The following is a 25592-nucleotide window of genomic DNA, read 5'->3' on the forward strand; positions in this document are numbered from 1 at the left end:
CTGATAAACCCACACTACCTGCTCAGCAATGACAAAGACAGACACAGCAAGCATTTAGCCGTTAAAAAGCCAGATATTTTTCCCAGGAGTTGGTGGAGACCAAAATAAAGCTAAAAGAAATTGAATATTGGACTTACATTTGTCGGCTGACCAGAAACACAACTCCAAATAAATGTCAATGTTGCTCATTGTCTGCTGGATGTGAACATAAGCAACTATTAGCTAAAGTGTTAGTCTTTTTCATGCAGTTCTCATGTGCTTAGTCTATTAAAATTTAAAAACACTATCTTGGTAATGTTAATTATTACTACCTGTGTTAATTAACACACATGGATGTCACAATAGAGCACCAGCATCTCAGACCAAAACAATGGGACAAAACAATTGCCACTGACAGGCTCATATTGTTTCTAATTTCTAATAATCACTGTAACTTCAAAGTGGACAGAAACAGAATAAAACTCACCAAAACAGTCTTTGTTCATCTTTCCACTGTTCTAACAATCAAACACTCTGTTTTGGTCGAAATAAATCTTTTATTCTCTGAAGTGTATAAAAAAAAAACAGCCATTTCAGCTGCTCTACTCAACTGAAGCTATGTAAACAAACCACAGAGAGGCTGCGATAGCATGACAGACAAAGAGAGTGTCAGTCTCCTCAGGACATTACGCAAATTTATATTTACACAACAAATAGTTGTTTGCTGTTGCATTAATGTTTTAAATCTCATATACATAACCATGATGATTTATTGATTTATACTTTGCTTTGCCAGACATTTGCAGTGCTATGGATCTGTTGTTGTCAAGGGATTGGTATGGGACCTCTAGGGATTCTAATAAAAAATAAATTGTTTCAAACTTTAGTTTGGTCTGTGGGAAGTTTTTGTATTTTTCCTTCTTGCCTATATAACATTTAAAAAACACATTTAATGTTTAGCATTTAGTGTGAAAATATGTTAAACAGCCTTTGGGAAAGTTTAACAGTCCTTTCTTTTAAGAGGAGCTGGTAAATGAGCTAAGCTAGGCTACTCATTATTACCTTAAGCTATGTGCAGGGACATTAAAAAGAAATGCATGAGTTTGTCTAAGTCTTGGTAAGCAGGAAAAATATTTTCTACTTGTCCTCTTACCTTGCCTCCCTTTTCTCCTGCAGACAGCAACTTCATCCTGGCCAATGCGCAGGTGTCAAAGGGCTTTCCCATCGTCTACTGCTCTGATGGCTTCTGTGAGCTTACAGGCTTCTCCCGGGCTGAGGTCATGCAGAAGAGTTGTGCCTGTAAGTTCCTGTACGGGCCAGAGACCAGCGAAACCATCATCCTCAGCATTGAGGACGCCCTGGAGGAGCGCAAAGAGTTTAAGGATGAGATCATGTTCTACAAAAAGACAGGTAAGCAGTAGAAAAGACAGTTTATGTTTTTAGTTGTGTCTGAGTTGTGTATTGTCATCTTTATTCCCATCATTTATTATTTAATTTTTCGGCTCTTTTGTGCTCATTGCTCGTCACTTTACTGTAAAACACTCTGTGCCTTCCTCTGCCATTTACCAATTAAGTGTTTTAACCAAGGCAAGTAGACAAGCACAGAAAGCCATTAGAGAGTGCACAGACAGAGCGATTACCATGTGAGACTTTGCCCTTATATTTCCATAAAAGGATGGCAATTCTCTGTGGCTATTTCTGAAGAAGTCACATTTAAATTGACATAGATGGACCCATGGGTGGATGAAGTAATGGCTGGATAAATGGATCCATAACTTTTTTTTATTTGCCCATTCCCATTAAAAGGTGATTAAACAAACCAATCAGTCACAAAAGTCCCCCAGTTATTATTTAACGCTGAGACACATTAAACTTTCATAGCTGTCAGCTAGTGACTCCTCAACCCTGTCTCCTTCGATTACACTGAGCCCAATAGCTAGCCATGGTGTGGTATGGTTTGGTGTGTGCCTTGCTGATTAGCCAGTTGGCCAGTGAACAAAATGGAGTCAAAAATAATGAGCACATCTAGGCATCAGCAGTGACATGCTTTCTGTGATGTGGAATGGTGCCATGTGCCCTTGCATGATTGTTGTAGAGTTTTCTGTACTTTTCTGCCTCACATTGTGCAGTAGATTCAGTTTTGTGTTTGGTGGTGAATTTTTCTGCAAATCAAGAGACATCAGTTATGTCAGTACTGCAAGCTTTGTCATTTTCCACACACTTGAATGGATTTTGATTGAAAGTTCATTCCTGGAAACATGTTGTTGAAAGAGTCTCACCACTACAAGGTCCATTTAGTAGCTGTTTCTGAGCTTTTGATCATTTTATCAAGTTCAGTCTTGACTTTTTGACCTTACAAGACTTGCCAGCGTGGACAAGAAATATTTCAAGTGCTCAGAAAAATGTAAATTTGAGCATTTGCAATTCCACAACATCTGGGCAAACCCCTCACCTGATACTCAAACAGAATTTCAATTCATTTTGCTTTATTCATTTAAATGTGTTTGCCCTAAACATTCATTGGTGAGTGATGTATATTCGTTTCATTGAGTTGCTAGGAGCAGTTTACTTAATGTTTTTTTCACATTGATCAAAGCTGTGTTGATTTAAGAGTTGTTGTTTTTTTCTGAAAGACAACTTAGAACAACTTGTATTGGTGCCATTTTTCTCTTTCTATTTTCATGTAATAGGTAGCTAGGTAACTCTTAATGTCTTACCTATTGAGCTCTGATGGGTCTATTGTTTCTCTAACTGTGGAAACAGCAGTCAGAATACTTTTTGAATTGCACAGTCTAAGATTTCTTTAAATCAACTTAGCAAACTTCATATGCAAAGGAAGGTTGTGTGGGTACAATCAAAAGCTCCAAAACCAAATGGAGATTGTTTTGTTAACAGCTTGTAAGGGTTGTTTATAATACTGTTTTCTCTTATAAAAAAATGACTCATGCAGGTATCATGGTATGTTCTTGTGTCAGATGTTGTTCCACTTTTCTATCATTTTTCTATGAATTATAAAGCAGATTTAGTAGATGACTCAGTACAGTTTGCTTAGACACAGCTTTGCTAATACCATCACAGATGTGACTGCCTACGCCACTCTGTCTCTTGCTTTGTTGTCTTTTCTGTCACACCCCTCTATCTCCTTTTCCCCTTCTGTTCCCTTTCACTTTCCTTTTGTTACCTTTCATCTCCTTCTGCCTCTCCTATGACAATACTATTTTCTTTTCTCCCACCTCTTTTACCATTTCCACATAGTACCGTTTTGTGCCAGTTTGTCTGACTGTTTCCCATGCTTATCTTTCTTTTTCTTTCCCTGCCTCAGCCTTTTTGTGTTGTCTCATCCCTCTCTTGCCGTCTGTCACAGCAGTGTTCTGAAAGCAAACGTAGCTGATTGACTCGGTTTGTCCTCCGTCTGTCAGCCTGAGAAAAGAGAAAGCTGCATGTTCGCAATCAGGAACGCTGTTTCTCTCACTGTGTGCTTGATAGTTCTGCCTTGTCTTGCAGGCATGCAGATATTCACACACACACACACGCAATACACATACACATACACATACACATACAGAGACAAAAACACTGTGATTGAGTCATCACCAGGCAAGGAAGACTTAGTGAGTGGGAGTGATGGGAGGGAACTCCGTGGGAAATCCCTCTTAATCATCAATTTATTTACAGACACTGAACAGAGAAAGATAAAAGGTAGCCCATGTCCTCTGCTTTGAAGACATTCATCTTGACAAAATGTGCAACAAAACTCCAAATTCTGTTTGTTTTTTGGGGGGAGTGGTGAAAAAACATCCCTTTCCATCCCTTTGATGGAAAACATGAAAACTATTAGTTGATCTTCAAATAAGGTATTAATTAAATAATCAATCTATCACAGAGGAAAACATGAAAAATACTGCTATGTCTAATAAAACTACCAGCAAAACAATATACCAGTGATACCGCCAAGCATAAGCCACAGCATGATGTGGATGAGACTAAATTTGATGTGATTAAATAATTAACATTAACAAAACTAAACCCCTGAGACGCTCAAATGCCCAACATAATTTTTGCTCTTCTCATGAAGATTCCCAAACTGAAAAGACATATCCTCTGTACGGTGGCTCATTTAGAACATCTCAGAACTTGTCAGGCAAAGCCTACGCTTAATTGTATTTTATTGTGTCCATATTCATAGTGCCTTTAGCAGAATAATATAGTGTGATAGTGTAATATGAGACTGATTAGCTTATTGGTACCCCAGCAAGTTAACTTTCATGTTAGTATTAATATATAACAAATAGTTCAGAGTCAAACCATCAACAGATTATTACCTTATTATATTGATATGGAGAACTTGAAAAAGTTGCCTATTAACTGTACACATCTAGCAGATACGGAGCAACATTAGCATTCTCTGGAGTCATGTTTCTGGCCACAAGGTGAAAGTAAGTTTAATGTTTAATCTCCTTTAAGCTCTGTTTTAGTCTCCTCTACTCCTGAGAAGAATAATTGTCTCTTTAGCCGCTAAATGCTCCACTAAGTTCACCAGCTAGTGCAAGCGACTATCTGGTGGAAACAAGGTTGATGAGAATGGTGAGACTGAACCAAAACAATGAGGTTAAAGACGCAAAAACGTTCAGTAGAGCAGGGGTTGAACTGCAATAATTATCTGTGGGTTCGTCACTATAAGCAACCACGTTCACATACAAGAGTTATTTAAAACACTGTTAACATACAGATATTTATAACAGCAGCTTTAATTATTAGACAAAAAAATAATCAGTGTCTAAAAACAGCTTTTTGATAAATCAAACCTATAATAGTGATACAGTAATCAGCGCAAGCACACTAACGCCGGTGCAGAAACACACATGCTGACCTGCAATTCCTCTGAAAAGCAATCTATTTAGCAGGAGATGGGACCTCAGAGATGGGTTCATCTCTTGCTGTGCCTGGGGAACAGCGACTTGGTCTATTTAAAGGCTCTGCTTCTCCCGAGGGACTTCCAACTGTAGATAGGCTTACTAATAAGTCTGGGAATCTGTGAAACTGTTGTTCTACACACAACCCACACACACTGGTTATACACACACATTGTAAATCCATGTATTTAGAGATTGTGTATAAAAGTGTTAATAGATAATAATCTTATTAAGAGTGTTTTTCCCTTTCAGCGGTGCTGTTTTGGTGCCTGCTGGACATTGTGCCAATTAAGAACGAGAAGGGCGACGTTGTGCTCTTTCTGGCTTCATTTAAGGACATCACTGACACTAAAGCCAAAACCATTCAAGAGGACAAGAAGGAAGGTCAGTATGCGTATGTGTGTGGGAGGTGTGTTGCTGTTGTTGAATATATTCTAATGGTTCCCAGCCAAGAGAGGGAAATATCCACTCATTATATTAAACTCTCAATGTTTACTATTTGTTCAGCATGTGGATTTAATGTTAAGGCCATTGCTAACTGCCACAAGGCAGGATATATCAATTTTACATTAGGCCAATTTGTACAAAACTTTAGACAAAACCAAACCTCAGCCTCCATTTTAACATTAAATCTGTATGGTGTGCAGTGTGTTGAGTTTTAGTTGTTTTCTCCAATAAAAAGGCGATAAAATCAGTGTATCATCACCTCATTCTACAACATTTTCTTGCTATTTATAGTGACACCTCAGTTCTGTAGGAACCAGATATTTCAGTGCAATAGGTTTGTGGCTACTTTCAAACCAACCCTGTCTCCTTGAAATTACATTTGTATAGTACTTAATTGTTTAATCAGACATACTGGGAAACGTATTTGCTGCCCGGATTATGTTGAGTGTCAACTGAGTAGAGGAAGTGCTACTTTTTAATAAGGCACACAAGTCGTAGGTACAGGGTCGGGGGGGGGGGTTTAATCAACAACTTTCCATAACCTCGACCAAGAGTTCGAAGTGTTTTGAGCGTCAGTGAGTTATGTTTAAGTGGACAACAAGTGGATGTTGGATTGATATTGTAGGAAAACATACAAACAAGCCTATACAAACATTTTCCAGATACGTTCTGTATGAACATTTTTTGACGTCCATTAAAATGATTTCCTCATTATGTTGATAAAAAAAAAAAAGTGGATGGTATTATGTCTTTGGAATAGTAGTATATATATAGTAGCATATTATATTATATTGTAATTATGGTCATGTATTCTGATCTCTTTAGGAAACCTTATGAAATCTTATATTTTAAATAGATAAACGGGGCAGCATTTTCAGAACATTTGTAAAGCTAAGCTGAGGGCTCCAATATCTTTCTTAAAACCTCACCACACAATATATCAATTATGCTCATCATTGTATATACAAAGAGCAACAGGAAACAAAGTTGCAAATTCTACCCTTAAAATCAATTCCCTCAAATTATTTTAACTTAAGGGTGACACATAAGCTAAAGCCAAAATCAATTTCCTCAAATTATTTTACCTTAAGGGTGACACATAAGCTAAAGCCAAAAGCAGCCTATAAAGCGCGAGAGAAGGTCATTGTGTGCGTGTATGTGTGCATCTGTGAAGTCGGCAAACTGACTTTTCTCATCTCAGGCCTGCCTCCCCTGGATTTGCCTAATTACTCTCATTACTGTAAATAAGGGGAGAACACGAAGCAGAAAGCAAAGTTATTTTTGCCCACATAATGAAATGCTTTTCATAGAAAAGGAAAGAGGCTGATGCAGCATGCCTTTATACAGAGACACCTCACTTTAACGGGTTTGGGTCTGACAAGTTAGTTTAAGTGAGTATATGTCAGTGAATTCTCACAAAACATTTGCATTTTGATGCCGTACTCAGTTTGGATGTAGGAAAGGATGTTTATGGACAAATATAAAATCATTAAAGATCCCCTCCAGGCGTGTATTAAGACATATACAAATAGTCTGCATGGAACATTAATGTGTGTTTGATTTCTTTTTTTCCACAAAAAAAATCCAAAAAACAATTTCCACTTTAAAATCATTAAAAAGCCCTGGTGGCTTCAAGTTTCTAAATCACACTTGTATAAGTTTCATACTGGATAAGGCTTGACTTCCAAAATATTTGTGATGTGAAAAATCATGCCTGTAGGCCCCGCCCCTTAAAATCTGATTTTTCATGAGCACAGCAAAACTTTCCAAAGATGAATGTGAAAACGTCCTTCTAGTCTCAAACATATTTTTAAGGGAGGGCTTTTGGAGGGCTTTAGCGCGCTTAAATATCCATTCTTGCTGGGGAAGCCTTTCAAGGACGTACGGACTCCTCGGATGTGACCCAGTTAGCTTTCTGTCGGAACAATGTGGACAGTGTGTACAAAAAAGGGAAACCCAGTCTCCGGCGTCAATAGTCTCCTCTCTTTTCACCCCCTGTCTCCTCTCCTCACCTTCTCTATTTTCTCCTTTTTTTCTGTCATGGGTAATATCTCTCTACTAGCTTTTTTTCTTGCTTTCCGCTGTCTTTTCCTCCTTTCCTCACCTCTCTCTCCATCACCTCTATTTCTCATATTCCAGCTGCTTTTACAGTATCTATCCATTCCCACCTCCCCTATCTGCCCTACATGCCTTTGCCCTTCCCCTTATACACAACACCCCTCCCCACCTATACCCCCCGAACCCCCCACAAGAAAGGCTATAAAAGTGGAGGGAAATTCATTAGATCTAAAAATAAGCATGTCTCTGTCTGTGTGCTCCTGCCGTGTCGCGTCCCCGAAGGCTGTGCCGCGTTATGGATGGCCCTGTCTGTTCGCCTCGTCTGGGGTCCATACACACACCCACAACACACACCACAGAACGCACACATTTTCCAAAGGACACTCAAAAGCAGTTATCACTTCTATTCTCCAGCTTTGTTATTGCCGTTATCCCCCCCTCCAGTCAATCTGGCCTTAGTCCTTTCCTGTGGTTCACAACAGTGAGAATGGAGCTCAGAAAGCCAGCAGCAATAAAGTGCCGTCTCCTATTACCCAACTCCTTCCTCTGAACACATCATTCCTGCACTATCTACTTTATCTACTTCTATACACTTGGAAGAAACACACAAGCACGCTATCGAGTGCACACACACAAACGCTCTCCAGTAGCAATCGACCACAGAAAATCTACCATACTATACGTAACTGCCTCTGCCCCAGCAGCAATTTATCAAAGCTGAAAATTGGTCTGTTTTGCTGGAGATAGTGTTAACACAATAAGACATCATCAACCAATATTTATGGCTGGATAATGTGCATCAAAACAGGTAACACATGTTCTTTGACATTTACAAAAGCAAAATGACAGTAAATAGCTTTTTTCCTCGCTTCACTCAGAAATTGTGCAATTTGCTCAGAAATGACACATTTTTCCTGTTGCATATTCATGTTTTCCTATTCAGGACAGAATATTATGTATTTCATCAAGCATAATGACTGATTCAGTCATCAGGAGTTAACCTTGGGGGGTAAAGTATTGTAGGGAGGGATGTGTACTAACTTTTGTGTGTGTTTGTGTGTGTGTGTGTTTGTGTGTGTGTGTGTGTGTGTGTGTGTGTTTACAGAGCGACGGCGCGGCAGGGTGAAAACAGGCTCTCCATTCAGCTCGGCTCGTCTGCGGAGCAGTACGGTGCTCTACCACATCTCTGGTCACCTCCACAGCAGAGAGAAGAGCAAGATTAAACTCAACAAGGTATCATCATACACTTCAAACAACGGGGCAGGATGTGACATGATGAAGGATCATTCAAAAGTGGGTGGGGGTGGACTGTTATATGGGAAGTGAGACGATTGCTGCTGTTGTTAACACAGTGGACTAAATCAAAGGGCAGGGAGCTGGGGAGAAGTATTGTGTCTAGGTGGAGAAGGGCTCTCCAGTTAACAAAACTAAACAGCATGTTGCATTGGCTGATGCTCTTTATCACAAATTACTTTAAATGAGCAAGCACGTCAGATATTTATAGAAGTTGATTTTTATCACAAGCATACTACATTGTCAAAGGTCTTGACCAGAATTAAACTAATTTTATATATTAGGAAACATTTCAAATGTAATGAAAATAATAAATAAGTGATCATAAAATTTAATGATTTAAAGACATAATAGTTGAGCTAGCTAGTGTTTAACTGTCTCTGACTCTCACTAACCTTAAGTACTAAGTGTAATGCATTAAATTTTTTGGGCCACTTGGGTGCAGTACAACAAGCTTTAACACAACTTTGGTATATTATCATCTTCTCTTAAACAGGCAGGAGTGGAAAATAAGTTGCAAAAAACAATTTAATGTTATCACTCATCTCTTTAGGCCCTAAGAAAAATATTTCCACATTCAAAATATATATATATTCAATATTTTGGATTTTATGAGTTGTATCTCCCAGGATACATTGCCCTTTTAAGGTATAAACAGAGCCCCAATGACAAACATTAATGTTCAATTTGATGAAGATAAATTATACATTGTTGTATTCCTTGGTCATTTACATTTATTTACATATACACAAAGCCTGCACCTTCCCTTGTCTGTGAAAGCTGGGAAGTGATCCACTTGATCATGGTGGACATCAACCATGGGTCTTGGGGTTGTTGGCCTTTGTATGCATCTGGTGGGGCTGTGCACATTCTCCTCCCCTCCTTTGGAAGGCCTTCCCTTCTTCTTTCCACTGTGGATAAGGGCATCTGCAACCTCCAGCCTGAATACCTTGAGCTTTTTGTGCTTTTGATTGTACATTGTTGATGGCTATATCAGCCATTTGCCAAAAGAGGCCCAGGTACCACCGGTGGGACTTTGCAGGGGTGCGGTACAAGGCCACCATCATGTCAGCAAGGTCAACTCCTCCCATGTGGACATTGTACTGTGACACAATGTTTGGACAGGGAACAGCAACTCTTCTTCTCTCCTGTCTGGAGAAACGCCTGACTTCCTTGAGAGGGCTGATTGCAGCACAGGAGCTAGCTAAGGTGACAGCTTTGTTGTCAGACCATTTTACAACAGCCACTTCTGCCTCATTATCCACCCTGTAGTCATAGCTGCCCCTTCCTTGCCTCAGCAGAGCACGGTCATCCTTAAGTGTGCATCCTTTAAGCCTATTCTTGCGGATGGTTCCCAGACTTTGCAAACCAAGGGACTCCTTCAGATGCACAATGAGTGGGAGGGAGGTGAAAAAATTGTCAAAGTAGACAACACACTCTAATGGGTTCTTGATGGTCTTGCAGAGTTGAATGACAACATTGGCTCCAACTCCAAGTTCTTTGGCTGGACCTTGGCCTGTGCCAAATGTGCTCTTTCTGGTGAATGTCAGGAAGTCAGAAACTATCCCAGAAACGCCTGCTCAAACGAAGATCTTGAAGCCCCAATGGTGAGGTTTGCTCGGGAGATACTGTCGGAGAGACCCAGCCTTTGTTCCCTTGTAAGGGACCATCATTTCATCTATTGAGAACTTGTTCTCACTCTCAATTTCCAGACACTTCTTTCTTATGTGCTCCAGCACTGGTGTCACTTTGCAGAGCCTTGGGTTGGGTCTGATGTCTGATTGTCTTGAAAGTGGATGAATCGTGAGAGGCATTTAAACCTTTTTACTGACATCTATATTGGCATAACGTGTGTCTTCTGCCCAATAATCATCCAGAGATGGCATTCTCACCACTCCCATGATTAGCTTAATGCCAACAAATGACTTGATCTCATCCACAGTGGTGTTAATGCTGGCTCCAATTAATTGACAGCTGTAGAGATTTGTCTGTTCAGCAATATGTTGGAACAGATCGCCATCAAAAAATTAGCTACGTGGAGAAGACAGCTCATCAGGTGCACTGAATTCACTGGCAGCTGCTGTTGACTGGTGCTCAAACCCTTTCTTACGCCAGCTGTAAAAAACAAACAAAAATATATACATAAATACATAACTGTGTTATGTTATTTGTACAAAGTGGTATGACTTATGTAAAGTATGGACTGAATTTAGCTGGTTAGGTCATACTACTTTCAGTAAATATCACAACCATACAGAAGGTTTGTGTTTTTTCACTTTACATCAACTATTACACACATACATTTGTATGGATTGCACATATAAGTGTCCCTAAATAAAACTACTGTCACCTGAATCCCTTGGCTTGTTTGGACTTTGTACTGCGATCCATCTCTTCATCCTCCTCATCAGAACTTTCATCCTCCTCATCAGAACTGCCTTCACTCACTGCCTCTATCTCATGCTGGCTGAAAAATACTTCCTGATCTTCATCACTGTTTGACTCAGAGTCAGAAGAACTTGCAGGGATCTCCTCTATCACTCTCATTCCTGTGTTTTCCTTTCTTTTCCCATAAAAGGACCTAGCTGAGATGCCCTGCTTGAAAATAAATAGATTTTAAGTAAAATACAGTTATACTGTTGTAATGGGCACAGCTGTGCATGATAATATGTGGTACTGCAGTAATTATTAACATGCCTTCCAGTTTGAAACAAAATTTTGAATAATGCACATTGACCAAATTTCTACCCCTAATCTGGCAACGTATCTCAGGGGATACATACATTTCAAAAGCTGCTAAGTAACACCACAAACATAGTTGGAACATTTTTTCTTCATCAGAATGTTTAGACAAATGTCCTAATTAATTTTAGGAATTAATATTGTTGTTTTATTGAAAATAAGTATGACTAATATATGATTACTTACCCCCAAGGAAGCAGGTTCTCCACCACTGGCGGCCATGATATTTTCTGATCAGGCTGACGAAACGATAAAAGATAGCCTGAACCAAATCATGTGATCTAGATGCTAATACCAGACAAGACTTTTGATAAATGCTAACTTGATTAGTGAAAACCTCCCAGCACACCTCCTACAGGATGTTAAAGAGTGTGTATCTCCTGGTGCACAGTGCCTGTTGGTGATATGGCAAAGATTTACGCTTATAGCAGACACAGAGCAAGATTAGCATTCATTTAGTCATGTTTAAGTGTTGGCCAACTCCTGAGAGAAAAATCTGGCTGTTCAGCTGCTAAATGCTCAACTTTGGTAGATAGCATTCAGAACTTTTCCACTGAAAACATCTGCTTGCTACAGCTAACAACAAGTGAGTGGTGATGGTGTATCAAACACAGTAACGTTGCGGGCCCTATAAGGTTATTGGCCAAAATAGCATTAGTTTAAATTTCTTGTAATAGCTAGGTTTACAATTGACAAGTAAATTTTCTTGCAGAAATGCTTACGTATATAAAGAAAGCTGGTTTAAGTTTTTTGATCATTTTGTTTGTTGTTATCTTTGGTGCATAGAATTTCTTCCCTGCACATATAGACTTCTTGATGGGTTGGACCATCAAAGCAAAGAAAGTGGATGTAACAAGTTGTTGCTACTGTGTCACTTCTGTTTTTCAATCCTGTCCTGTCCAGAATGTGTTCGGGGATCCTCCTGCTCTGCCAGAGTACAAGGTAGCAGACGCCAAGAAGTCCAAATTCATCTTACTTCACTACAGCACGTTCAAAGCTGGCTGGGATTGGCTGATTCTACTTGCTACATTCTATGTTGCTGTGACGGTGCCCTACAATGTGTGCTTCATCGGTGATGATGATGACCTGACCCGCAGCACAACTGTCAGTGATATCGCAGTGGAGATACTGTTCATCATAGGTTAGTTGCAGAACTGAGGAGTACACTGTCCGGTTTGTTAATACTTTAGACTTTACAGTATAATCTCCAGCATTTACAATGACCAAACCCACCACTCCATTTGTTTGTCTCTCTATTTTCCTGCCAGACATTGTTTTTAATTTTCGCACCACTTATGTCAGCAAGTCGGGCCAGGTGATCTTTGACGCTCGACAGATCTGCATCCACTACCTGACCACATGGTTCATCATCGACCTGGTGGCCGCTTTACCCTTTGACCTGCTCTATGCCTTCAAAGTCAGCGTGGTGAGTAGCCATAGGCTTGATGCTTAACATCTAGGATTTAATATAGAACATAATCACTACTGTGTGTTTTTGTTTGTCACTCATGCCATTGACTTCCAAGAACTCTTTGATTTAAAATACAACTTTCAATGATCAAATACAAACCCAAACAATATTTTATATTCAATATAATTCTCTGAAAAAGTTGAAATATCCAGTTAAAAAATGGAAGGAAGAAATAAATGATAAACAAGTAAAAATAAATTAGTAGAACATGATTTAAATACTAAAAATCTCATGACTGATGGATTTCTCTGTAGCCTCTCAGAGACCCACTTTCTAATCCTGTCAACACATTGGGGCATTGTAAAGTGCAACACCTCCAGCACATTTGACATTTCATAAGAATAGATTGCATGCAGTGTTCCCGGCACTGCTCCAGAGCCTCTTTGATTCTCCTTATTGATTCCACATACTGCAAATGCACTGAGAAAACAATCAAACGGGTATCATTAAAACCTTTTCTGTTCTCCTTGAGTCATGGACCCCTTAAAAAAAGTTGAACGGGGGAAGAAACAGAGATGTGGAGCAATTAGGTAGACGTTCTTGTCTCGCCCCTGGCTGAAAGATATCCCACAATGGAAGCATTACATTGTAGGGAGGTTTGATTGGTTGCTTTTATCATTGCGTTGTTTTTGCTCCCTGAAATGATATGTTTTGACGGTGCTTTAAGCTGCTGTCTGCTCTCACTCACCCAGTGTGATGTAAATCAAAGGGTCCAACATATGAGTGCACGTGTGAACCAAACACACAAAAATAGTTAGCTTTTAAAGAATCCCCATATAGGCAGAACAACAGGAAATCAAACTAGTTAACTGGGGCTCTTTTTAACAGGACTGAGAAAGATTATAGAATGATAAGGAAAAGAAATCAACACCAAAAAAGAGGAGTAACTCTTGTAAAGAAAGCGAGTAGAGTGAGAAAGAAACCGAGAAAGAGAAGGAGGAGTGGCCAAAAAAGTGCTGTGAAAGAAAGTGTGAGGGAAAAAAACAGAGACGTTGCCTTTTATACTATGAAGAGGAGGGGTGGGTGCAGTGGCAGGGTGCTCCAGGCGAAGGTGCCTGTTTGGTTCCAGACGCTATTAATGGAAATACCACTCGCTCCCAGTGGGTCGGGATTTGGGTGTAGGGCTACTGGGCCAGAAGTTCCCCAGCCGCCGCCGGGGAGAGAGGGAATGGCCTGTAATTGCTGAGCTTTCTGCATGATTGTCCCCTCTAAGGACAGAGCATTCAGACTGATGTCCCCTTTGAGGACAGACGCCATCTTTCACCAAAATGAGCCAAGGGGCCTCAGCAGTGTCCCTCCCTGGTGTTTTTCTTTTTTTGTTTTTGTCATAGCCCATATCTCTATCATTTCTGCTTTTTTGACATGTTTTACTGTCTGTCAAGGGATCCCATGTCACCCTGGCTTTTCGTTTCTTTTCCTTTATTGTTAGTGCAATACCTATATTGTTTTTATTTCCTTCATATTTTCCCATGATTATCCCCTCTTGAATATCACTTGTTTGTTTGTTTTCCTTTGAGGAAGTGCAAGGGTGCAGCATTTCTAAAAGAAGCAAAAAAAAAATTATTTTTAATAGCAAATTCAAAAAATGTACACTCACTGCACTTCTTATTTACTTCTAAAACCAAATTGTGCTAAACTAAACTGTCTGAATGTTCACCCATTTCATATTTTGAAGAGGTTAACATCAAAAATCATCTACACAAATTGGTCAGTAATAAGATAATGCAAGCACTAGTCTCCTCCATTGGTTATGTCTTTAGACCAGGGCCCAAAACAGCAATGTGTTATTACCTGCCATAACTGTTACAGTAATTATTAAAGCTCCTATGAATATGTCTCCTTGGCCCGGAGGCTTTGCTGGTATTGGAAACAGTGTTATGCTCGCTTATTGGCCCGATACTACTATGTCAATTAAACAAAGAAGAAGAAACATGACCAGTCACACTGTTATGATAGTGCTAAAGGTGTGGCTGCAGGGGGAGAAATAATGAGCATTTCTGTAAAGTTCTAAGCAAATACACACAACAAATATTGCCTTGAAAAAGGAGAGGGAAAATAAGCAATCAAGTAGGTAAATGTAAATTTCACACCTGATGAGCAGAGGACATGCAAATGTGAGTGGCTGGAGTGAGAAGGAAGTGGTAGAAGAAAATGTTGAAGGAGAAATTGGCAGGAGGTGTGTGTGCGTTTGTTGGGTACATTGCTTACTGCTCATGCTGCTGGAGGAGAATGGGATATGGTGCAGCAGCCTGCTCTCTCCATAGGTGGGTTGTGGGGTGGTGATAGATGGTGGAGAGGAGATCGAGCTTCTCCCCAGGGCTCGGTAGGAGGCCTCATTACCCCTCGTGCTGCACCAGTTCTCTATTTCTCACAGCAAGAGTGTGGAAAAACCGCCACAAAACATACTAGAGACACATGCAGGGGCAGCTCTGATGAGGACTGTCCACACATTTCCTCTCAGCTTTGTTCTATCGCTCTGATTGTGTAATTCTCTCTCACTCACAAACACACACACACACACACACACACACACACACACACACACACACACACACACACAACATTCTCTCTTCATCATTCCTTTACTGCCGATAACCCACACCCTCCCTCTTTATCACTCTATTTATTTTCGTTATTACATTCTACCTTTTCTATAGAATTTCTGTCCCACTCCACCCATACACACACACACACACACACACACACACACACACACACACACACACACTAGACAAATACACATGCAACATACATCCTCATAGAAAGGTTACAAATATCCTCCATGTCCTCCTTTTAAGTAAAACCTGGTGTGTATATATGTGTGTGTGTGTGTGTGTGTGTGTGTGTGTGTGTGTGTGTGTGTGTGTATACGTGTGTGTGTGTGTGTGTGTGTGTGTATGTGTGGTGGGAGGGGGTACATTTATGTCTATCTCCAATGGGGATACACGATGGCAAGGCCCTAAATGATAGACTGTTGGTAGAGATTGCCTGGGGAGCAGGTGCACAATGGCTGACATTGACATCACATCTACAGCATGTGAATGTTGGAAAGGTGTGAAAGGGAACTTGTGTGCGTAAGTCAGTAGAAGGAAGCAGGAAGCTCTTGGCAGAAGTAGTTGCCTTTGTTAAAGAGTGACAGAACAAAGCATGAGTGAGAAAAGAAAGCCGGAGTAGAGAAACGCTGTATGGCGATGAAAACAAAACAACACACACCTGTGAGCAAGCGCCTGATTGCTGTAATTGGTATTTTTATATTCAAGGATCCTTCATCAGGAAATCTTCATATAGATCATATTGTTGATGAAGCATTTGTCAAGTTCTAATTATAGAACCTGAGAGTATTTACGCAGCCTCTAATGTTGAAGAGGGCATGGAGAACGGTTAAGAGCTCATTGTCACCTGAGGCAGAGCTATGTATGCGATTGTGTATTAGTGTGTGTGTGTGTGTGTGTGTGTGTGTGTGTGTGTGTGTGTGTGTGTGTATGTATTCAGCTGGTTTATCTCTTTTCCCATGAGATTTACTATCTGTAAAAGGGCGGCTAGATGGTGGCAGGCTGCTCACTTTCATGGTTTCTGTTTCACTTTATATCTGTGTCAGTCTCTCTGACCTTGCCCACAGCAGAACACCAGAAAATATCAAGAAATGAAAAGGAGATTATGTAGTTATGGAACTTAATCACTGCATAGTAAGGAATTAAATATGTGTTGCCTTCAGGAGCTATAGTTGTGGAGAGGGAGGTGGTAATGATGCAGTGTTGATATACATGTGTGTATTTTGATTGTACATGGTGGCGAATCCAACTGTGACTCCTGCCATGTTCAGGAAATGCCCTTTATGATAATAACTGCATGAAATCAATCCATTCGCCATCTGCATCCTAAAAATAACTTCACCTTGTTTCTGTTTATCCCCAGGTGTCCGTGGTCCACCTGTTAAAAACAGTACGTCTGCTCCGTTTGCTGCGGCTGCTCCAGAAGATGGACCGTTACTCACAGCACAGCACGGTGGTCCTGACGCTGTTGATGTCCATGTTTGCCCTGCTGGCCCACTGGATGGCCTGCATCTGGTACATTATTGGCAAGATGGAGATGGAGGCCAACGCTTACAACTGGGATATTGGTGAGTGAAAGAAAATGATCCCATTTAGTAAACCCTCAAATACCCAAAACACCTCCCAGCTCAGTTTGATTTTGATGAGCTCCACAGCATCATTCCTTCCACACTGGGAGTGATATTGCCAACCCACACAGCACCGTATTTTGGATAATTTTCTTGTGCTGAACCATTTCTCTCCTGCCACAGCTCCACCGGGGGCGCTATTAGCTGTGTAAGTTTTGTTCCACATAGAAATTAATACAATTTTTAATTCAGTTCCTTTCAATTTTATTTGGATTGTGCCAAATCATAACAGAAGTTATCTCAGGGAACTTTTTTTAAATAGGGTAGGTCTAAACCGACTCCATATAAAATTCGATATATACCCAACAATTCCCACCATAAGCAGCCGACCGTGGCAAGAAAAAAACGTTCTTTTAACAGGCAGAAACCTCGAGCAGAGCTCTAGGTGGGCAATGGTCAGCCAACCAGTTGGGGTTAGAGAGAGAAAGAGGGAAAGAAGGGCGTAGTGGGGAAGAGAGAGAAATACATCTCTTATTGCCTCCACACCCACAAGACTTTCACTGGCTTATTTTGGATACACACATTTTGGTCATAAGCAATCATCATAATCTAGCCTTCATACAGAGCCATAAAACTGAACAAGATACTTATTTCTGTGCCACCCCAAAATGAGCACTGGCCTCAGCCTGGCCACTCCAATGAAAATGTCACTGGATATTGGACACTTTACCAAAACCAGGAGGTGTATCTTAAGAGACCGTTAGAGCTTAGATCAGTGTTAATGTGTAATTTCATAGGCCTGTATTCCTCCAGCATAAAGCAGCTATGATTTCCTTAACTTTAATGCTTATTGACTTTATATAAAATGTGATGTCATACCAGCATGACACTGAATCTGCTGACAAAGCATGACAAATAATATTATTGTGGAGATTCAAATTTAGTAAATAAAATACTTTGCTATTATCAGATGAGCCCTGACTATCCCAAGATATAATCCAGTTTGAATAGTGAATGAGCTGCAGTGAGTAGAAGGTAAACAATACTAATGTCTGTTTACAGAAAAATTAACTGGAAGAATCAGAGCTCACATGTGTGTGAAAAGCGATAGTTGTACAACATGTGTTCAACTAGCGAGCACAACGCTAAATCCTCATACTGCCACTACTTCCTGCAGCAAGACAAGGTCAGCTTTCATACATGATGCTGAAGGAGTGACGACCATGCATCAATCATGATGTCGCTGGGTTGGGACGGAAGGCTCTGAAAACCATCCATTAAAAATGAGAAGGGACTTGATCTCAGTTTCAGAATAGATCTGACAGTTGTGCTCTTTATGCACATGTAATTGTTTGTGTTTGTTGTACAGTATGCATGCAGTAGTGAAGCTCGATTAATTATTTTCATTTTATATTCTTCTAGCTGAGGGAGCCATTATCCAGCTTTGTCAACTACTATACTAAATCAATATAAAGGGAACACTTCCATGGGCAAAAACCTGTAAGAATAAATGGCTCATGACTTGTGGCTCAGAAAAAAAGCTATAAAGCTAAAATGTTTTTTTATTGATCATCTGGCATTAACACAAAAAATATATTTCACTTTGATCACATAAATCCCACATATATTTCATGTAGGAAACTTCTCTTTCCCCACTTTTCTACTCTTTGATTTCTTGTGCTCAGATTTAACTTCTGCTCAACTCTCACGTTATGTGTGGGGCTTGGTAAACATGTCAATACTCTGGTGCACTGCAGTTTCATTGCTCATTATTTCCAAATCAACAGTGGTTCTGAAAAGCTATTGATGCATGAAATAGTGGGGGTGAAGGTGGGGGGGTGAAGGTAGGTAGGAAATTATATTCACCCAAGGACCTGTTTTTCATCATGGACCTCTTTCCTGTGGGATTTCAAGCTATTAAGGCAAATGTTTATGTATAACCAGGATTAAAAACTATCTAGCATAATAATGCACATTACCCAAGTGTAGATGCATTGCTTGGTGTTAAAGCACTCCACTAATATGATTAATCAAAAAGACATAGATGTCGGTTTGAAACACGTAATATTAAGAGGATCCAGTGCAAACAGTGTGATTCTTCTCATAAATTCCCGCTCAGCCTCCAGGTCGTTTATATAATGAGGACCCTTGGGCTGATCTCTGGTATCGATGAGCTGCACTGCTTGCAATTACCTTGCTCTGGGGTCTTTCTAACCAGTTCCGGGTCAGCATTGACTGGGTCATGAGAACGATGCAGATTTCTCTTCACCAATTACTGCATTTCAGTGTCATAAAATAACAGGTCAGTGCATGAGGCAGGATTAATGTGTTGTATCCTAATTATGCGTTTCTGATGCTGAACTGAGTGTTGAAGTTAGGCAGCTATGAGGGGCTTCCATCCAATTACCATTCATCAGTGTCTACAGGAGACTCTCCTGGGATCAGCTGCATGTCTCCACACTGTACTGACCAAGGATCAGTTCTGGTTCCCAAGCATCTGATCTGCTTTTTCTGTTGAATCCATTGTTCTGGATGTTCACGGAGGAACGCACTGCTTACCACAGTTTACAGAATGAGGAAACAATGCTGTCAGCTTCGTTTGCATCACATGCTCCGCTGCTCTAAGCTTTGAGATGTCCACTGCAGCTCCTTGTATACAAACCAAACAGTTGCGTGAATGCAAGTTTCATAATAAGGCTCCCTTTGATTCTTTTAGTAATTGCTGTAGATACTGCTCAGAATAGTTGTGGTTTCTTGAAAATGATTCTCCCAAGTTTGCCTCTTAATGGCCATTCTCTTGTGACAGATTGAGCTGTCCAATGGTATTAGCTTGGAAAACACAATGAAAGTGTTTTAGTTGCTATCTCTAACCATCCATTTGTCCTTCTATCCATCAATATCCCCATTTTACACCATCTTAACAAACAGGATGGCTCCATGAGCTGGGGAAGCGCCTGGAGTCGCCATACTTTGCCTTAGAAGGTGTGAACGGGACCGGCAGCGGCCCCTCCATCCGCAGCGTCTACGTCGCCTCACTCTACTTCACCCTCAGCAGTCTGACCAGCGTGGGCTTCGGCAATGTGTCAGCCAACACTGACACTGAGAAGATCTTCTCTATTTGTGTCATGCTTATCGGAGGTACACATAATACACGCATCATTGATATGATTGATATGTTAAGTTTTATAAAAATCAAAGCTTTTGATGATCACATGTGGTTTGGAGGTGACTTTTGCTTGCTTTGTGTCTCACACAATTTAAACAATTTACATTCAGACATTAAATATTTACATCTACTACTAATCCATCATGTCTTTGTTTAAGGATTCAATATCAACAACATGGGGTTTTCTTCCCTCGCCTGTCACTTGTTCTATTTAAAGTAAAATATAACTGTGGCCAAACACACATTTGTGCATTTGCACATACACACAGTTTCATTATAAAGCTATGGCACGTGTTAGGTATATTAAACAGACCATTGCAGATTGCAAATCTTATCCAGTTTAAACTGAATTGTTACACTACGTTTGGGTTTTTTGGGGATGAAGAGAGTTCACTGTGACAGGGTTTTCCCTGTGGACACTCCCCACTCTCGTTCTGCTAAATGTTAAATGTCCCTGGCTGCCTGAGGGCAGAACCAGTCACAGATGCACACCACACATACGCACACCGTCCCTTGTGTGTTAACACAAAATGAAAACCAACACAAAGCACCTGTTCATATTTATGACAGAGCATAGGTCAGATGTGGTGTGTTTGTGGAAGGAATTGGATTATTGCCTCATTAGAATGAATAGCAGATCTTCTTTTATTCCACTATACAATTCAAAATATGAACATCTGTATGCCAAAAGAGGAATAATTTGATCTGAAAAAACAGTTACCTAATGCATTTTAAATGCTGTGACTTAAGAGCAGAAATTTTCAGTCACACCCTAAGCATGTGGTCTGTGTTCTGTGCTTTCATGTCCAGAGGTGTGCGACACACAACACCGTTAAAACCTAAATGAGATACTGAGAATACATTTTCTGTGGGCGTAAAAGATGGCAGGTATCTGTCATACTAATCAAATTGGCTCCCCTCAGTCCTAAAACTGATGCTCCTGTCTGAGAGGTGCAGAGTTGCAAGACAGAAATGTAAATTTAATATTTAGCTGGTTGACTAGTTTATCTGTTTATTTGATCACATAAAGATTCCAATAAGAATGATGTTTAAACATATTTACATGGCAGAAGAATATCCAGATCAGGTTTCAGAAACTAGATTTTTGCAGGGTTGGAATCTAATTAAGTACATTTACTACCTTTGTCTGATAGCTTTAGTTACTAGTTACATTTCAGATTCTCATCTGATGAGAAAATGTCCCATCTTCTCACTTGATTTTTTACTTCAGTGAACATTTTTCTAATTCAGTCAGGAAGAAAGAAAGAAATAATTAATTTCCAAATGCAGAATGTTATATTTAGCTGTATGGCTCTGTTCTGGGACCTCCTTGCCCTTCCATGTGGAGAGCAGCAGCAAAGACCCCCAGGGTACAGAACGGAGCAAGCATCAATGACAACAGAAATTACATTGATTAAATCAGATAAAAAGGGAAGAGCTGGGGTGGAGGCGGGTTGCAAAGTGTCTTGCAGAGGAAGCAACAAGGGTAGGCAGGCTAAAGCAACTTAAATAAGGCGCCCTGAATGACATTTGCCATTTGGATGCTTGAGAGGAATCAGCTGAGCCATCAGCTGTTGTGTGTTCGCAATCAGCTGCGATCAGCTGGTGTAGCTGGAATCATGAGCTGACTAATGCTGTGCTCAATTAAGTTTATGGTCTTAATCTTTAGAGTTCTTTCATACAGCATGTTATTATTTTTTTTAGAGTAAAATAGACGAGATAGCAAGGTATTGTTTGGGCCGTGGCTACTTTGGGATTGAGTCTCAGGATAGAGCTGGATAGACCAGGATAGAGGTGTAGCAATGCGTATCCTCCCCAACTCCACTCTCCAGATATGGTCATTTCTGGCAAAAAAAAAAACAAGGTGGCAGCAGTCATAATGAGAAGCTTCAAGGCAGTAGTCTACAAACCAATGGGTGACATCACAGTGGCTCTGCCCACTATTTATTGTCCTTGTCCTCTTATTACACCTTGTCACTATCTAGTTTATAGGAGCTAGACAAAAATATTTCTCTGCTGGTGCCAAGCTTCTGCCATTAAAGTAGCATCTAGCAGATTTTCCTATTTTGGTTCCCTGTGTTGACAATCCAATGCACAATTTCACTTTCACTTTCATTCATGCTTATGCTCTATTATCTCTCCCCTGTCTTACTCTCCCTTATGCCTTCCTCTGCTCCCCCTCTTTATACCCGCAGCACTGATGCATGCACTGGTGTTTGGTAATGTGACGGCCATTATCCAGAGGATGTACTCGCGCTGGTCCCAGTACCACACCAGAACCAAAGACCTCAAGGACTTCATACGTGTCCATCATCTGCCACAAAGCCTCAAGCAGCGAATGTTGGAGTATTTTCAGACAACCTGGTCGGTCAACAACGGCATCGACTGTAATGAGGTACCATAAGCACATAAACCTAGGCTGGTGTAAATCCTTATTCTCCCTTTTCAGTTAACTTGTGTTTTTGACACCCAACAAAACAGCATATAGGGATCAATAAGTCATTTGAAAGATCACATACTTCTCCCTCCTCACATATTGTCCACATTCAAACTCATCATGAGAGTGGTAATGTGATCAATATTAGACAATCCTACACAATGCAAGAGCATGATGTTTTCCTCAGCACTGACTGACAAGGAGGGGACAGAAGACAAGAATGAGAGATTGAGACATCACGTCCGTCTTACATGGTCATTTGTGGGTGACAAGATATTTTGTAACCTTAATATTCAGAGGTTTAAATCCTAGCAGAAGTGTTTTCTAAATTGCTTCTAGTCAGACTAGTCAGATGTTAAGATGTGGGGTATCTAGGTGACATGATTGCAGGACCATGTCAATGCAACTTGGAAAATATAGTATATTCACTCCAGAATTGTACTTAAGTACATTTTTGAGGTACTTGTGATTCACTTGAGTATTTATTTCCATTTAATGCTTCTCTATACTTCAATATCACTACATTTCCAAGGGAAATATTGTACATTTATTTGAGCACTTTTAGTTAAAAGTTCGATTGTAAATTGGAATATGCAAAAAACAACATTAAACTATCCAGCAGTATAGAAAGAGGTTAAAGTTAGCTCCACATTGACCTCCTTTCATAATGTGATATAATGTAATGTAACGTTATATAAAATAATATACAGTATATAGTAATATAACGTGCTAAAAGGGGACATTTGCTGGTAATACTTGGTAGTATGTTTACCTAGGTTAGTCAGGCAGTCTGCAAAATGCCAAAAACCGACATAAACAATACATATTAACATAAACTGAAAAATGGAGACATGTGGAGAACGGAGCAAGGTTTACAAACTTGGCATGAGGGCAGCTTAGAGAAAACACAAACAGAAAGGAGGGCGAGCAACACCTTTTTCTTGACAAGCCCGAAGAAACAGAGGCAACCAGTTAGCAGTCTAATGGCAGCTCGTCCCTCCAGGCTGTGAATGCCTGCGAGACAGCTGTCAGAGCTCAGACTAGCGTTTAGATGGAGTGATGATGATGAATCCCAGACAGATGAATTATAGATGGGCCTGTTGATTAAAGTCAGCCTGGCTCTGAAGACTCATTGATCGACTCTATGTGATGGTGAGCTCCAAATCTTTGTCCTGACAAGGAGACAGACAGAAAGATGATATGCAATGTTTTGACTGTAATAGGGGTTTTCCAGATTGCATTTGAGTGTTTGTGTTATGTGTGTAGCAACTGTGTATATTGTGTTGATTTACACAGTAGCATATTAGTAGTATTGGTAATTAATAGTATATTTTAATATAGAAATGTTTATTCTGAGGGTCCATTTTTAGTAGTGGATAGTTAATATCAACGTTCTAGGCTCTGACTTAAAATGCCTTGTTCTAAGATGTGTATATTTACCCTCACACAAACCAATCATGTTATTTTTGTTTATTAGGGACTGGAAATTAAAATATTCACAGAATGTCTTCGAAGAGGGAGGTTTCTGAAGGTTTTTGAAAGAGGTTTTCCTTTCTGAATCAGAGGCCTAAGGATATAGGGTGTTGTGTGTTGTGCAGATTGTAAACCCTTCTGAGGCAAACTATTGAGTTTGGGCCATGTAAATAAACTTAACTTGACTTCACACTGATGTTTACTGTAGTACAATAGCTTAGGAATCAAATCAAAGGGAACCAAGGCTGGAAATTTAATCACTGAGTTGCAGCATGGTTGTGTTTTCACAGCTGCCTTTCGTCACTCTTGCCTGCTTCCCTCTGTCTCGGCCTCATTCCCTGCCTCTCTCCCTCCCATCACCTTCACAGCTGCTGAAGGACTTCCCGGACGAGCTGCGATCTGACATCACCATGCACCTTAACAAGGAGATCCTGGAGCTGTCGCTGTTTGCCTCCGCCAGTCGTGGCTGCCTGCGCTCCCTGTCACTGCACATCAAGACCTCCTTCTGCGCTCCCGGAGAGTACCTCCTCCGGCAGGGCGACGCACTCCAGGCCATCTTCTTTGTCTGCTCGGGGTCCATGGAGGTGCTGAAGGATGGCATGGTGCTGGCCATCCTGGGTACGATGGAGGATTGGGGGGGGGGGATGGAGGAGGCGGTGTGGATAAAGGAGCATGAATCCCTCTGTGCCATCATTATAGTTTTACAAAGAAAAAACTCCCAGCAGCAAGCTTCTAACAAAGCTCTGTGCGGCTCATTGTGATAAAGCCGGGTCTGTAAATGAGCCCATTGTGTAGAAACAGGAGCATTACAGTGTCCTAAAGGCTACCACTCATTCTCAGAGCCTATTGTTATTAAACTCCCATAAAATCAACTCTAGTTAGATGCTATTTTTTCAACAATATGTTCTAGAGGTGAGAGCCAAAGAAGGATTTATCTCTCGCTTTGCAAGCAAAATGGGGGAGCTAGATTCTTAATTCACTAAAGCTTTATTTGTCAGTCAACATAACAGTGTTGATAATTACTGGCTGGTCCAGTGAAGGTAAGCAGAGCTGACAGGCAGATGTCAAATCAGACCCAGCACTACAGATTCTATATATTATATACCACTAATGTATTCAGAGAAACCCAGGATTGTCCAATTCCATACAGGTTAAGCCACTCCAATCTAGTGATGTCCAGCTGAGTATGGTCAAGTCAATGGAATAGCCTTGTAATTCAGTCCTGTCCACTTTAATCTGTGTTAGTCAGTTCAGTCCAGCCCATTTCATCAGGCCAATTCACTGGAGTCAGGTCATTTCAGTTCGATCTAGTCTAGTGCTGTCTGGTCTAGTCCATAGTTGAAATCACTCATTATATTGGTTCCCAGGGCCAAATTTGTAAGCATTTTCATTCGCGGAGTTAAATGAATATTTGACTCACTAAGGCACTTAAAATATCAGCTGTTGGCTTTGACTTATGTGCAGTTCTACAAGAGTAATATAAAACTTAAAAG

General features: G+C 40.4%; 1 protein-coding gene across 2 annotated transcripts in view; it reads left to right on the top strand.

Moving 5' to 3' along the window:
- The window catches only part of kcnh8 (potassium voltage-gated channel, subfamily H (eag-related), member 8), a 63930-nt gene that overhangs the window by 24008 nt on the left and 14330 nt on the right, over positions 1 to 25592 (top strand). For both annotated transcript variants that reach the window (XM_051391642.1, XM_051391641.1), the window contains exons 2-10: positions 1156 to 1389; positions 5145 to 5276; positions 8503 to 8630; positions 12336 to 12573; positions 12701 to 12858; positions 16819 to 17023; positions 19952 to 20161; positions 22385 to 22584; positions 24468 to 24717. In XM_051391642.1, coding sequence (XP_051247602.1) covers positions 1156 to 1389; positions 5145 to 5276; positions 8503 to 8630; positions 12336 to 12573; positions 12701 to 12858; positions 16819 to 17023; positions 19952 to 20161; positions 22385 to 22584; positions 24468 to 24717 — 1755 coding nt within the window. The remainder of the gene's footprint in view (positions 1 to 1155; positions 1390 to 5144; positions 5277 to 8502; positions 8631 to 12335; positions 12574 to 12700; positions 12859 to 16818; positions 17024 to 19951; positions 20162 to 22384; positions 22585 to 24467; positions 24718 to 25592) is intronic.

This window comes from Dicentrarchus labrax, unplaced genomic scaffold (assembly GCF_905237075.1).
Source record: "Dicentrarchus labrax unplaced genomic scaffold, dlabrax2021, whole genome shotgun sequence".
Lineage (NCBI taxonomy): Eukaryota > Metazoa > Chordata > Actinopteri > Moronidae > Dicentrarchus > Dicentrarchus labrax.